The sequence below is a fragment of the Scleropages formosus genome, chromosome 10, assembly GCF_900964775.1.
Source record: "Scleropages formosus chromosome 10, fSclFor1.1, whole genome shotgun sequence".
NCBI classification, from domain to species: Eukaryota; Metazoa; Chordata; class Actinopteri; order Osteoglossiformes; family Osteoglossidae; genus Scleropages; species Scleropages formosus.
The window spans coordinates 26,584,299-26,597,692 of record NC_041815.1 but is presented as its reverse complement, the minus strand read 5'-3'; the positions used below and the strand labels follow the sequence as shown (position 1 = coordinate 26,597,692).

The 13,394-nt window shown below is 54.7% G+C and overlaps 1 protein-coding gene across 2 annotated transcripts in view; it reads right to left on the bottom strand.

Annotated features, from left to right (window-relative positions):
* Nucleotides 1-13,099, bottom strand: part of epha4a (eph receptor A4a) — a 46,746-nt gene extending 33,647 nt beyond the window's left edge. The window contains exons 1-3 of one of the 2 annotated variants that reach the window (XM_018748639.2): nucleotides 11,320-13,099; nucleotides 9,867-9,934; nucleotides 7,680-8,343 (exon numbers count right to left, since the gene is read on the bottom strand). In XM_018748639.2, coding sequence (XP_018604155.1) covers nucleotides 7,680-8,343; nucleotides 9,867-9,934; nucleotides 11,320-11,419 — 832 coding nt within the window. In that variant the 5' untranslated portion in view covers nucleotides 11,420-13,099. The remainder of the gene's footprint in view (nucleotides 1-7,679; nucleotides 8,344-9,866; nucleotides 9,935-11,319) is intronic. The other variant, XM_018748638.2, reaches the window with a different exon arrangement.
* Between the last annotated feature and the right edge of the window lie 295 nt (nucleotides 13,100-13,394).

The window sequence follows — 13,394 nt, the reverse complement described above, 5'->3', positions numbered from 1 at the left end:
AAATCAGTAAGTGTGTAAGGAGCTGACAGTGCAAATCTCATATCGCGAGTATCTTTGGAGAGAACTGTTACATTAATAAGTAACAATAAAAAAAACCTTTTATGTTGGGAGAAAATATGACAACCTGATATTCGGGTTAATGGCTCACGGCGAGAGGCTGTTACAGAGCTGCTGTGCCCCGCCCTGCCGGGCGCTAACGCCAACGCCGCACCCAAGGACGCACCTGCAGGGGCTGGAGGAAGCGGGGGGGGAGGCAGCCGAAAACGACGGGTGCGTTAAGACCTGCCTCTCTCTTAAATCGTGCGCACGGGTGCAGGGGAACGTTGTTAAAAATCCGTTTAGCGGTGTAGGGCACCGCGGTATTGATTTCTCCTAACAGGGGTTGTGACTTAGCGGCCATACTTGTTTAAAGACAGCCTTGGGCCTGTAATCACCCCCTCCCCCCCGCCCCCACTCCCACCTCCCATTCACCCCTCACATCCACGGCAATTTATCCAGCCAGCTTGGCGGCTCCTCGGCCACCTGTACCTCCCGTTCGGCTGTCTTTGCAGTCTTCAGGACTCTCTCTCACTCCCTCTCTCTCGCTCTCTCTCTCTCTCTCTCTCTCTCTCTCTCCCCCCCTCCCTTCCACCCCTCTCGGGTGCGGAACTTCAAGGAAGAGCTCTGCAGTGTCCGACGGCGCTCGCGATGTAGATTTATAATCTGGCCGACGTGCCCCACGCTGCCGAATCGCCACGGTTCTCTCCCTCTCTCGCTCGTCCCGGCCGGAGCCGGCGCTCTGGGACCGAGTGAAAGGCGCAGCAGCTATCCAGGCCCTCCACGTCCCCTCGCTTTGTGCGCAGCCCCCACAGGATAAACCCAACATAATTGTGAGTGTATCATATTTACTGAGGGGGGAATCTGGCATGGAGCCCCTGATTAAGGTCTTTTTCTTATTAAAACTCAGTGCTTTCAGCCTGAGACTCCAGCCCATCAGATTAGTTTTTTTTTTTTGCTTTTTTCTAAATCCTACCTTCTTTTTTCGAGATGTCGAGGAATTGCCCCGTGATTAGGGGGCCGGTCTTTGAGTCCTTCGGGGACGTTCTTGGCTCTGCGGAAGACGAGAATCTACTGCTCAGGTCGGATTTTGGCGGCTCCGCGTAAAACCCGAGGCGGGGACGAACGGCTCAGACGCTCGCCGAGGTGCTCGCCGTTTAGCCGCCATTGTCCGAAGCGACGGAGGACGGCCGGGAGAACATCGCCCCCCCCCCCCCCTCCCCATCCAGCCATTTTGTCCTGGAGCCATCTCCAACAAAGACAAGAACCTTGTATTTATGTAATCAGGACGTGTTGGAATTTACCGCGGTACGGGTCGGCAGATCGGCGGCCTCGCTCAGACGCAGGTTAGCCTTCGACCGAGGTGGGCCGAGCGTGAACGCGTAGGATGGGCATGCGTCCGAAGGAGCGCGGTGTTCTTCCTCCCCCGTAGTCCCGACCAAGAACCTTGATTTTTTGCTCTCCTCCGGGGCCGACGTGCGGAACTATGAAAGCGCACCTTTCCGACCGGCAGACTGATGGCCTCGCCCTTCTGCCGCAGCCCCCCCCCATTCTCCTGCCCCACCGCCTCCTCTTTGCGGATTAACGTCGGGGCTCCCCCTCGATCAAGCTGTCTCGGTTCGGGACCCCTTATGGACAAACCCCCTTTTCTGCCCATTGGCCCAGCTGTCCGGGGGCTTCCACAGCACCGCGAAGCGAGAGCAGCGGGACCAGCGCCACGCCGCGCCAGGAGGAGCGAGGACCGTCCGGCACTGGGGAGAGGACGCATAATGAGGGGGGAGAGAGTGGTATTGATTCAGGGGCTTTTGACATGCTAATTTGCTTAGCGACGCTTTTAATCGCCCCCCCCCCCCCGCCACTTCCCAGCCCCGGCTTCAAAGGGAGACGGCCTTTCAAAGATAGAGAATGCGGTCGCGGTCGCCGATGGGAGAGCGAGCGCCCGGCCTCAGAGGGCTGCTCCGGCTCCCAGACCGCGGCGCAGGCGAGGACCCCATAAACCCAACACAATGCGCAGTTCAAGGGGGGACGGACTCCGGCGTTCCCCGCCGGCCTCGAGGCGACCGCGATTTTGGAAACCGCAGCACCTTCTCCTGCTTTCATTTGCAGCGTTCCCTCCGTGCAGAAGGCGGGAGAAAGACGCTACGCGTGAGCGATGACGGGATCCCGGATGACATACGAGCCACGGGGAACGGATCACGACCGGCGAGGGGAAGCGCGTTCCGGTCACGGTCCTCGACCGGCCTCTTCCCGCACCAAACTGGCGGCAGCTCGGGGCGACGGCCGGGCGCTAAACACGTGCGAGTCCGTGATTTATTCCTCGCCGGCGAGTCAGAGGAAGAACCCTTTCGACAGCACTAAAACAATATCAGGGTTTCGAAGGGGAGGAAAAAACTGAAATGCCACTGAAGAAATAAACACAAAGATATTTTTTGGAATAATTCTTGAAAAATTAATTTTGCGCTCTTCCGGCCCGCGCGACACTTTATTGTGACGTGAAGGAAAAACAATGCGCCGGACTTTCCCTGCCGCAAATATGAGATGAACTTACATATAGACGTAATAAGTAGGGGACAGCCAGTAGCATAGTGGTTGGAGCTCCTGCCTTTGGCTCCAGTGGTTACAGGTTTGAATCCCACCTTCTGCTGTAGTACCCTTGAGCAAGGTGCTTACTCTCCATTGCGGCAGTAGAATTACCCAGTTGTATAAAGGGGTAAATAATTGTAAGTTGCTGTGGAGAAGAGTGTATAGATGTTGATGTGAATAATAGTGGAGGGTGACCAAGTGCACTAACCATCTTGCTATCTTGACTGCAAAGGTGCTTTTGGCCAGACAGAGTGTCTCGAAAAGTGCCTCCTGGTACGTCCCTGTCTAGAATTGTCCCCCAAAACAGCCCAGCAGGTGACTTTGCTGAGGTGGTCAAGTTAAATTTCGCTGTGAATCGAAGACAACCAGCAAAAACAAAGCAGGTACCAGTGGGGGGCTTCCTTCTGCACACACTGACCTGCTGACTCCTCGAGGAGAGAGGCGCACAAAGCGGGAGCAGGGGTCCAGCGGGAGAATGCAGCCAAAGTCAAACAGCGATCTGGCAGGGGGGTGAGCGCTGATCAACCAGGCACCGTGCTCAAATGTTGAGCGAAAGACAGTAAAAAGTGAGTAAAACCGCGGCGAAGGCTGAACGGAGAACCCGTAAGCACCCTCGGCGTTTCCGCCCGGCAATACTCTCCGAGCTTTTAGTGACAGTGTCGAGCAGAGCTACTACAGCTGGCGTGATTACACATATTTACAGTCATTTAACACATCGTCTAGGTAACTGGGGGAAAAACTTTTAACGTCGAAGTTCACGAGCGCCGTATAACAGCACGTTGCCGCCCCCTCCAAGTGCAAAGCCAGCGTCCGCGTGCGGTTTGAGAACGCAACCACGGTGTGTGTACAAGTGTTTGGAGTCACGGGGAACGATAGCGAAGTGGGATTTTTGCAGGGAATTTCGGTGGAGCTACTCGACATTCCCTGTGTGCACGTCGCATGGAGGAGGATACATCTGAACCGGGGTTGGGGGGGGGGGCGGCAAATGGAACTGATACCTGAGAGGGATGCAGACGCTGCTGGCCTGCACGCACACACACACACACACACACACACACACACACACACACACACACGCCAGGCTGCAGACACGGCTGCCACGGAGGCATCGCAGCCACAGCTTAGAGACAAGGGTGCCGGGGTGGGGGGAGGAGGGCCGGGGCGACACCACGGGAAAAGCGGGTGGGCTGGTACCAGGTGCGGCAGCACCTCCGACACTCGAGCCTGTTAGACGGCGGCGGAGGAGCGAAAGCGCGCACCAAACAAACACAAACGCTCGCCAAACCGACGGGACGGGAAACCCGGCACGGAGAGACGCCTCCAGAAACATGCGCCGCTTTATCGAACCGCAGGGAGAAGGAGCTCGATCGGAGCCAGACTCGTTTGCATGAAATCCAAATCGTCAGTCTCCCGCATAAATCAGCTGAAAGAGGAAGGCGGAGTGCGGTGGCAGGGGGGATGACGGGGTGGGCGGGGGCCGCATCAGCTTTGCGTACGGGGGACACACCACATATGCAAATGAGGAATCTGCTCATCTCCAAAGAGCAAAACTTTTCTTTTAACCCCTCAACCAGCCCCCCCCCCGCCACCCCTTCCTCCGAGAGCTGACAATCTTCCTTTCAGCGCCCAAGAGGCGACTCATAACAGCGACAGAGGGCTCCGTGACAGGAATCAGCGCGTGGTTTCCCATCGAGAGCGGGCGCATCCTTGAATATTCATTCCGCGGCCGCGCTGGGGAGCTCCACCCATTGTCCCGCCGAATGGAAGCGGAGGGGCGGATACGAGAAACACTGACCGGAGCCAAACGCACATCTGCTCGCGATGAAGGGCCGCGAGAGGAGATAAACGAACGCGACCGTTTCAGACGTCAGCCTCTCTGGCCAGGCAAAGGATGATGGGATTGCTTATTGCGCAATCCGCTCTGTGTGCGTGTTTGTGTTTTTTGCCCAGCCTGCGGTCAAAATGCTTGTCATGTGACCCGTCTTCACTGTATTTCTGAGATGTGAAAGCATCCGCGCGTCACGAGCAATATGTTACTGCGAGCAGAAAGACCGCAGGAGGTGCAGCACTTTGCCCCCATATATAACCGATCTCTTTCTTGGCGCAATTCTCCGCCTTGTGTTTTTAACACCAGCTGAAGGTACATTTTTCACCTCTAGGGTGTAAAGTATGTGAGCGGAGCACGGGTTTCCGAGGCTGCTGAGTATCAGAGCTGTAGGTGTAATTCCCACAATTCCCTGCCGGACCCGAGACCATGCAAATGGCGGAGTTGTAAAGAGCGGTAATTAAGGCGACACGCACCGTCCGCCGAGTTCCCGCATTTCGCCACTTTAACGAGGTCTTAATGAAAAGGCGTCGAGGGCCGCATCCTCGGCGTGCTGCGCCGGGACGGTCGACGCTGCACCGCATGGGTGGGGTTGGGGGGGCGCTCGGCAGGACACGCTGGTTACATGTTTCATTTCTTCACGCAATCACACCTCGACCGCTCGTTTGGTTTTTCCCTTGGCGCCGGGGCCTCGGCAGCCGGATCGGGTGCAGACAATGGAGTCGGTCGCCTTCCCGAGGGCCCCGCCTCACCGCGCGCGTCCGCCCGCCCCTCCGAGCTCCGAGCCCCGCATCCAAACAGATGAGTAGCGGGAAAGTAACCCACGACCCGGTAAAAAAGAAAGTGAAAAGAGAGTGAAAAGCCCCCTTCCGCCCCCTTGCCCTGCTCCGTCCCCCTGCCCCCAACACCTCTGCCCTCGCTCCTCGGCTCCGCGTCCGTCCCGCCCGTCGGACCCCAGCTGTCAAACTTTTGAGGTCTTAATCAATCTTAGCCCTGACCCCTGTCTGACAAGGGGGGAAGATGGATGAGGAAGTGAGGCAACTCTGACCTCCTCCAGTGTTCGTCCCGCCGCGGCCCCTGCGGCCCCCGCCGCCCCCAACAATAGGGCAGGGGGTCCATTCACAACTGCTGGGGTCCGGGGGTCTGTTCGACCCCCCATCGCAGTCAATGGGATTTTCGCACGGCCCTCGGGACCGCCCCACCCCGCATCGCCGTCCTCACATTGGAGGTGAACCTCTCGGCTCGCCCCCCCCCCCCCCGGCAGGACGCGCATGGAAATATTAAACAGATAACCAGCGCACTTCAAGGCTGGGAGAGAAGACAACCTTTTAACCCCTCGCAGCTCCCGTCAAAGAGCTAAATCTCCGTGGAGAGCGGGGAAGATTCGGCGGCGCTCGGGCGCAGAATTCGGCGACACCGCCACTGACGTCCATCGCTGGGACCGCTGCTAAAAAGCGCCGGAGACAGAAATTTCCTTCGTACCCCGAAACCTTTTTCATCCAACCTGTCTGTCACGCTACATAATTTTTAATTACCGTCCTTCTCAGCGCCGTCGCGACTCGGTTTTACCACAAGGAAAGGAAAGTTCCTTCTGCGGAGGCATCGGTGTTCTGGCAATGAAACGAATATTACATTTGAACTAAGATTTTTTTTTTTTGTTGTTGAATCTCCATTTGAAAAGATCTTCCCGTCCAGAGTGAATTCCAACCCCCCCTCCTTCGGTTCACTTTGAAATACAGCACATGGGGAACCGAGAACTGCTCCCTACTGGCCAGAGGCTCCCGGTGCACCCGACAGGACGGCCGAGGATCCTGGGAATCGCACCCGAAAGCGCCCCCTGCCATCTGTGCCGGGGCTGCCTTTTTTCCAAATGCCACACTCGAACCCCGGCCCTCCTCAGTTCCACCCAGTGGAGCAATTAGCTTCTGGGAGACGCAGCGCCGGCCCGTAAATACGGAGAAGAACGGCTGGCCTGGCACTGACCCCCTGCGGAGCAGCCCACTGCTTTCAGGCCTCAGCAACCGGGTGCCATAAAGCTGCCAAGAGCGGCCCAGCAGGCCAGCAGTTACCCCCCCCCCCCCCCTCCGCAAGGCGGTCCTCCACAACGCCCCCCCACTCCACTCGGCCGCTCTCCTGCTGCCGGACGTCGAGGGCCATCGAGCCACGAGCTCGTCCCCGAGACGCCAAAGAGGGGACGCGTCCCCACATCGCACGAGTCCCGCTCCTCTGCGCCACCCACCCAAACCACCCCCCCCCCCCCCGTTTGAGCATTATTGTGTTCGCCCGTTTTGTAAGCGGCGCACATCCTCTCTCCCTCTCGAGAGAGAGCGAGGGGGAGGGCTTCCGACACGGAGCTAATTAGAGCCGATCCGGCTAACAAACACAACAATATCGTCACGCCGCTGTTCAAACAAATAATTACCGCGCGCAGTTATAAAAACTCATTTCGTTTCACAGGGAGACGGCGCCTTAAGTGACAGCGCCCATCGAAGGCGCCGCAGCGAGAGGCCGCCTCCCCCTCCAACAAAGTTCCCTCCACACTGCCCCCCCCCCACCCTTTCCCCAATCCATTCAGCGCCTCCTCCCGTGTGCTACTTTCTGTATAACGGCGGTGGAAATAGAAATGTCCGCGGAAAAGTGGAAATAGCCAATAGGACACTCCAACACAATTAAGGCGCCAAGGCAAGATTTGCGGCCCCTTAGGAAATGCCCGGCGGCTCACAAAGAGCACGTCAAACCGGTAGGGGGAAAAAAAGGCTCACACTGTCCTGCGCTTCTAAAACAGTGAATAGTTCATTTAGCGGATGAAAGCGCTGGAAGCACAGCTGACTGCTCAATAGCTTTGCATAGGGGCTTTTAAAAGCACCACCCCCCCCCCCCCCGGCCCCCGCCACCCCCTTCCCTTCCCTTTTTTTCCTCGTTCGGTAAATGAGCCTGGCAAGCCGAGCACGGTCGCGGCTGCCGCCGGGCTCGCAGGGCACGTCCTGTCAGGATTAAACAGGCATTACCACCCGGGGCACCTGGAGCTCGGCTGAGCCGCTCATCCGACTCCGACACCCCCCGCCCCCCCCCACACGCCATCCCCGGTCCCGCAGCGGTTGCTAATTAGTCCATTTACACTCATCACTGTTAAATTACGAAGACTGATACGCATGTAACACCGGAGCGGAGAGAGGGAGGAAGAGGAGGGGTGGCGAGCACCGCCGGAGAAGGTGATTAAAGCACAGGCCCTCACCCTGGCACTCTCCGTTGCGCTCCTCGAACCCGGTGTTGCAGAGGCAGTTCCCGATGGGCACCAACCACTCCCCGTCGGCGCCGCAGTACATCTTGGGTACGTCCTTCTCCTCCGAGTTGTTGACGCAGGAGCCCCGCACCTCCACCAGCGACGAGGTGTCGGCCCCCGTGATGGTGTCCGGGAACTGGGCCAAGTTGCGCACGGTCAGGGGGCACTTCTTGTAGAAGACGCGCACGGAGACCAGGGCGATGCACGCGCCCACGTCCTGGAAGGCCAGGTAGAAGCCCTTGCGCGTGAGCGCGCCCACGTCCCGCACCTCCGTGTTGAGCTTCATGATGCGATCCCCAATATCCACCTGGGTGAAGCTCTCGTCGGCAGCGATGGTGTCGATCTTGCCGAACTGGTTCTCTCTGATGTAGCGCTCCTTGTCGTTGTTGGACTCGTAGTAGTAGAGGTTGAATGTCTCTTTGCAGGTGCCCATCACCCCGGGGAGGCTGTTACAGTCCCGCAGCGTGAACTTGATCTCTATGTAGACCCGCTGGGCTCCTCCGCGGGCGATCCAGTCCGTCCGCAGCCAGTTGTTCTGGTTGGGCTCCATGACGTTGCACACCTGGTAGGTGCGGATTGGCGTGTTCTTCTCATCCATGATGCTCACCTCCTCCCACTGAGGAAACAGGGTGACAGGGTGGAAATGGTTTAGGTAATAATAGCTGGCATTTGACTGAAGGAGAGCCCTCCGGGGGGCCAATCAATTTTGAACAATGTATGCATTACATCTTTTAGTGCTCCACATACTCTAAATATAGAACGAAAAGCCCAGACCTTGACTACAGTGACATGAAAACAACCTCCTAATGTGGCCTAAAGGTAACAGGTAACACTGAACACCACTGATCCTTTAATTAATTGTCAGTGTGCCGCCAAGGAGGTGGGAAACAAACCTTCGAAAGCCGGTTGTTCCAAGACTTGAAATACACTCTCAATTTTCACCGTAGATTTAGAACAGTCTTCACATCGCCTGTTTTTCGTGAGCGGAGCCCTGTCGGCACGTTCAAGTTTAAATATTAATGTTGTGTTGCTAATTTTATAATCATGTTAAAATCACCACAGGTCATCATCTAGGACTGCAGAGGGATGTTACTCTGATTTATGAACCTATGGCTTTTTGAAAATTATTATTATTTTTAACGGTGGATCCCTCATAATGAAGTTCTTCTAAGACAGGAATGTGTAATAAAAAACCGCTTTTTATCTAAACAGTCTAGCACCCCCCCCCCCCTCTCCCCCCCAAGGCTCCATATTAAAGGGAAAACCAACATTCAGACACCCTCACGCTGTAAATGCCCCCTGGTTGTAAAGAAAGGGGCAATTGTTGGTGGTTGGCCGCTGCGGCCCTTCGGAAAGAGCGGCCGCAACCTTGTCAATCAGCGCGGCCTTTAAAAACTGTTTTTAAAATATAAAGTAAAGCAGAGCCGAGAGCGAGGGGCGAGTCCGTGACCCCCCACGCATGGCAGCCGCGTGGAGCGGAGCGCACCACTGTCAAGTTCAACACGGTGGCCCCATCAGCGCTTCGCTTAGCAGCACAATACTACCGTATTACCGCGATTTACCCTGAATGGGCCGCGCATGTCAGTAAGGCCGCGCACTCGTGCATTTTTTTAATGATAATAACGGATGCAATGGATTTAATGTAACTATTCATTAGGTTCTACTGGTGAGCAAAGTCCGAGTTGGCATGGTAGTAAGTATTATGTTAATATTATTTATTATATTATATATTTAGACAAGATGAAATATAGGCGAAAGGTGCAAATTGTGAAATCACGACTCGGGTAGGCCGAGAACAGTAATAATCATGGTAATGCGGTAAAACATTTGTTGAACCTCGGCCCACCTGTGCACTTTTCACTGACTCGTGTAGATGTGTAAAAATGTGTAAAAACGAAGAGCTGGTCACCGATGCCCCGTGATGAGACACTCCTGTCCATCAACAACCCGCTCGTTTCCCGTGTTACTTTACACGTTATTTTACCCCCCGGGGGCAACAAGCGAAGCCCCGTCCCCGCGGCGCGTCCACGCACAGGGTTCACGCCGCGCACGGGGTCTTTCCTGGGGAATCCGGAGCCCTGAAGTTACTAAGCGTCCCTGTCCCGGACCGGGGTGGGTGCTTTCTCGGTGTCCACTTACCCCTCCTTCTGTGGGACTGGCGACCCAGCCGAGCTCTCCTTGGACCGACCTGGAGTCCAGCAGCGTCACTGCAGCGGGGGACACAACGGCGACATGTTTACGGACCGGCCGCTACCGATCGGCGACCACGAAGAGACACTTTGAGAATATCCAGCGAACGCGATTTTTAAGTGTATTTAAACCTTAAATTTAAACGGGCACAAAAATCTGCATCACAGATGTTACATTATTATTTATTGCGATTCTTTGTATCAGTGGCTGACTCACTCACCCCCCACCAACACCGCCCCTCAAGAAAAATGCTTCTAAAACTTCTTCACTTTTTTTTAAATGAAAGATTATTAAAAATTAATAACTTCAGTTCTGTGGCGGGTCAGCGTTCGAGCGCGGAGACAATGAAGGAGACGAGGGAGTGACGCGGGTTCGAGCTGAAAAGTGCGAAAAAAGGCAGAAAGACTCAAAGAGTCAGTCGGAGACAATCGAGGACGGACTCACTGACATGCGTTTTATTTGTGAGAAATAAGCGCGGCGATAATAATAATGATAATAATAATAAGAAGAATAAGAATAATAATCCATCCTACGATTGCCGCTCCCCAAAATGACACGAAAATAAAACGCAGGTTCGACGACAGTGAAACTGCGTCGATCGCCTGTCGTTTGCTTCTCGCTCGAGTCAGTGTGGATCGATAACTTTATCCAATTGTTTTAATAAAAACACGAAAATTGCGCTGGAAATATCAGAGGGAACATTTCCACCGGCTTCTTGTGAGGAGCAGAAAAACAGGGCACTTTTCGCACAGACTGAACAGAAGTTGTACACGTATTGTGGTGTACAGAGTACAGTGAGTGTATCGTGCGCGTTATTTACACCTTAGAAAACCCACTTTTTATCTTCAGGTCGCGCAGCGATTTACAGTTTTTTTTTAACATTCATATGAAAGTAGAATGAAGTCGAGATGAGTGTTTTCTGCAGTACTTGCTCGCGGTTTGTGTTCTCATTGGGGTCTTTGGGTTTCAGCTCGGAACGCATTCCCCCCCCCCCCTCCGCACACACACACACACACACACACACGTACATACACACACAGGGCGCGCTGCAGGACGCGCGCTCCTCTCCCTCATTCGTAAAGATAAAACGGAGTTCTTTAAAAGCTCCCGCCGGTCCGGTTCGGGTCGAAGCCCCTCGGGAACCTCCAGACGAGAGAGGGAGAGGAAGAAGAGCTGAGCGGCCGCTCCGCTCCGGTCCGGTCCGGTGCGGAGCGCGGACAGCGCGCGGACAGCGCGCGGAAGCGGGAGGCAGAGCGGAGGAGCGCCGCGCGCCGTCTTCTCACTCGGCTCGGACCCGAGCCGCCAGAAGTCAAGTCCAGATGAAGGAGCGGAAGATCCAGCAGAGCGCCGAGTGTCCCCGCCGCCGCCGGCCCCGCTCCGCTCACTCTCTCCGCGTCCTTACCTTCGTTCGGGGGGTAAATCCGCGCCGCCGACACCACGGCCGTGCACATGATGATCCCGAGGAGGAGAAGAGAGGTCGCCGCGAACGCGAGTCCGGCCATGGGGGTCGCCTGTGTGTGTCGTCTTCCTTCGCGCGCGGGTCCGAGGCTCCGAAGGTCCGAGGGTCCGAGCGGCTCTATCCCTGTGGAATAAGTGCGTGAGTGTGTGAGGCGGCGGTGCGTTCACATCAGCCTCATCACTCAGAGCACACACACACACACCACACACCCCTCACACACCTCCCCCACCGCCGACATCATCACCGGGGGGCGTTTCTGCCCCTCTGACGCGCCTGTCACTCCACACCGGGGCAGAAAGAGAGGATCGCGGCGCAGCAGTCATCGGAGTCATCGCTCTCATCGCTGTCGTCGCAGTCACCGCAGTCATCGCAGTCATCACCGCCCCATCACTTTCACCACGGTCACTGCAGTCATCACAGACATCACTTTAATCACAGCCGTTGGGGTCATCACTCACCGGCGTCATCCCTGTCATCGCAGTCACCCCCCCCCCCCCACCCATCCTGGTCTCACCGCCAGTCATCACCTGTCTCGTGTACCTCAAACCACTGTCCATCACTCATCAGTCAGTCACCTGCAGCACGGTGTGCGCGAGGGCTGCTTCACCTGTGCACGTGCCTCCTGAGCATCTTCCGACATATTTAACACAACATGATGATGAACTGAGCTGAACGCCGCGCGAAGAGAAGCTGAAAGCAGCTTATTCCGCGAGACAGTCTCCATCATCATGCGCACCGCGAGCATCATCATGTCATCATTTTTTTTTTTTTTCCAGTATGAATTATGTCTCTGCTCTCTTTTTTCCTGCATGTTTTTTGCAATGGACGCCTCCTCATTTCAGTGCTCAGCTGTCTGTACGTCCCCTTTGTCTCATTCCCTTCAAACCACCGAAGCTGTTTTACATGTCATGCACATGAATGATTTACATGTAAATTACTTAAATATATAGTACCAAAACTATGAAAATTACTCGCGTCACTTTCAACTACTGGTTATATTGTGTAGCAGCAGTGCTGATGTTAATGATTTTTTTTTTCTAACGTATCACCTTGCGCATCGATAGAAAATATGAGTTTGAACTGTTCTAGTAATCAAATGAGGCTGCAGTGTTCCTGCAGTCCGTGACGGCGGAGAGCGCCACCTGGCGGCCGTGCTGGTAAGTGCAAGGCTGCGGACCTGGGCCAGGAATGACTGACCTTCTCAACCGTTTCATACATAAAGTCACCAAGTGCAGCACGTTCCCACATTTTTCTTGTTTTAAAACTCAGTAATCAGCACCGCTCTTGGTGTTTTATTACAGTATTGCTTGCGCTGCCGGAGGATTTCATCTTAAATCCACATTTACTGCACTCTGAGTGTTGGGAGTCCTTGACTCGAAAACATCGAGAGCCCTGCTCCTTGTGTATGTATTGATGGGAAGAAAAGGATTTAAGAGGCATGGATAGGCTGCCATATTATCAAATATTTAAAAGCGAAATGGGCGTCAGAGAGATTTCACATTTTTATTATCAAACGATTCCGTGGTGGGAACATGTTTCATAGCAGTTAATGAAAACAAGAGGTTTTCGCAGAAACCCTGAAAGAAAAGAGGATACTTCTGCTGTGGAGACTGATGTCCCTTCATCGTTCTGTCCAGCATTCCTCGTTGCTCCTTGTTTTTTCATGTTGCTCCGTGTTCCTTCATCATGTACCTCCAATTTGCTCCATGATGGTCCTTGTTGCTTCATGCTCTTCCATGTTGCTTTGTGTTAGTTCATGCTTCTCCATGTTACTCACTGTTGATCCATGTTGCTCTCTGTTGCTTCATCTTGCTTTATGTTGCTCCATTTGGCTCCAGTTTACTCCATGATGGTATCCATGTTCCTCCATGTTGCTCCACGTTGCTTCATGTTGTTCCATGTGGCTTCAGTTTGCTCCATAAATGGTCTTTGTTGCTTCATGTTGCTCCATGTTACTTCATGTACCTCCAGTCTTCTCCTTGTTGCTCCTTGTTGCTTCACGTTGCTTCATGTTGCTC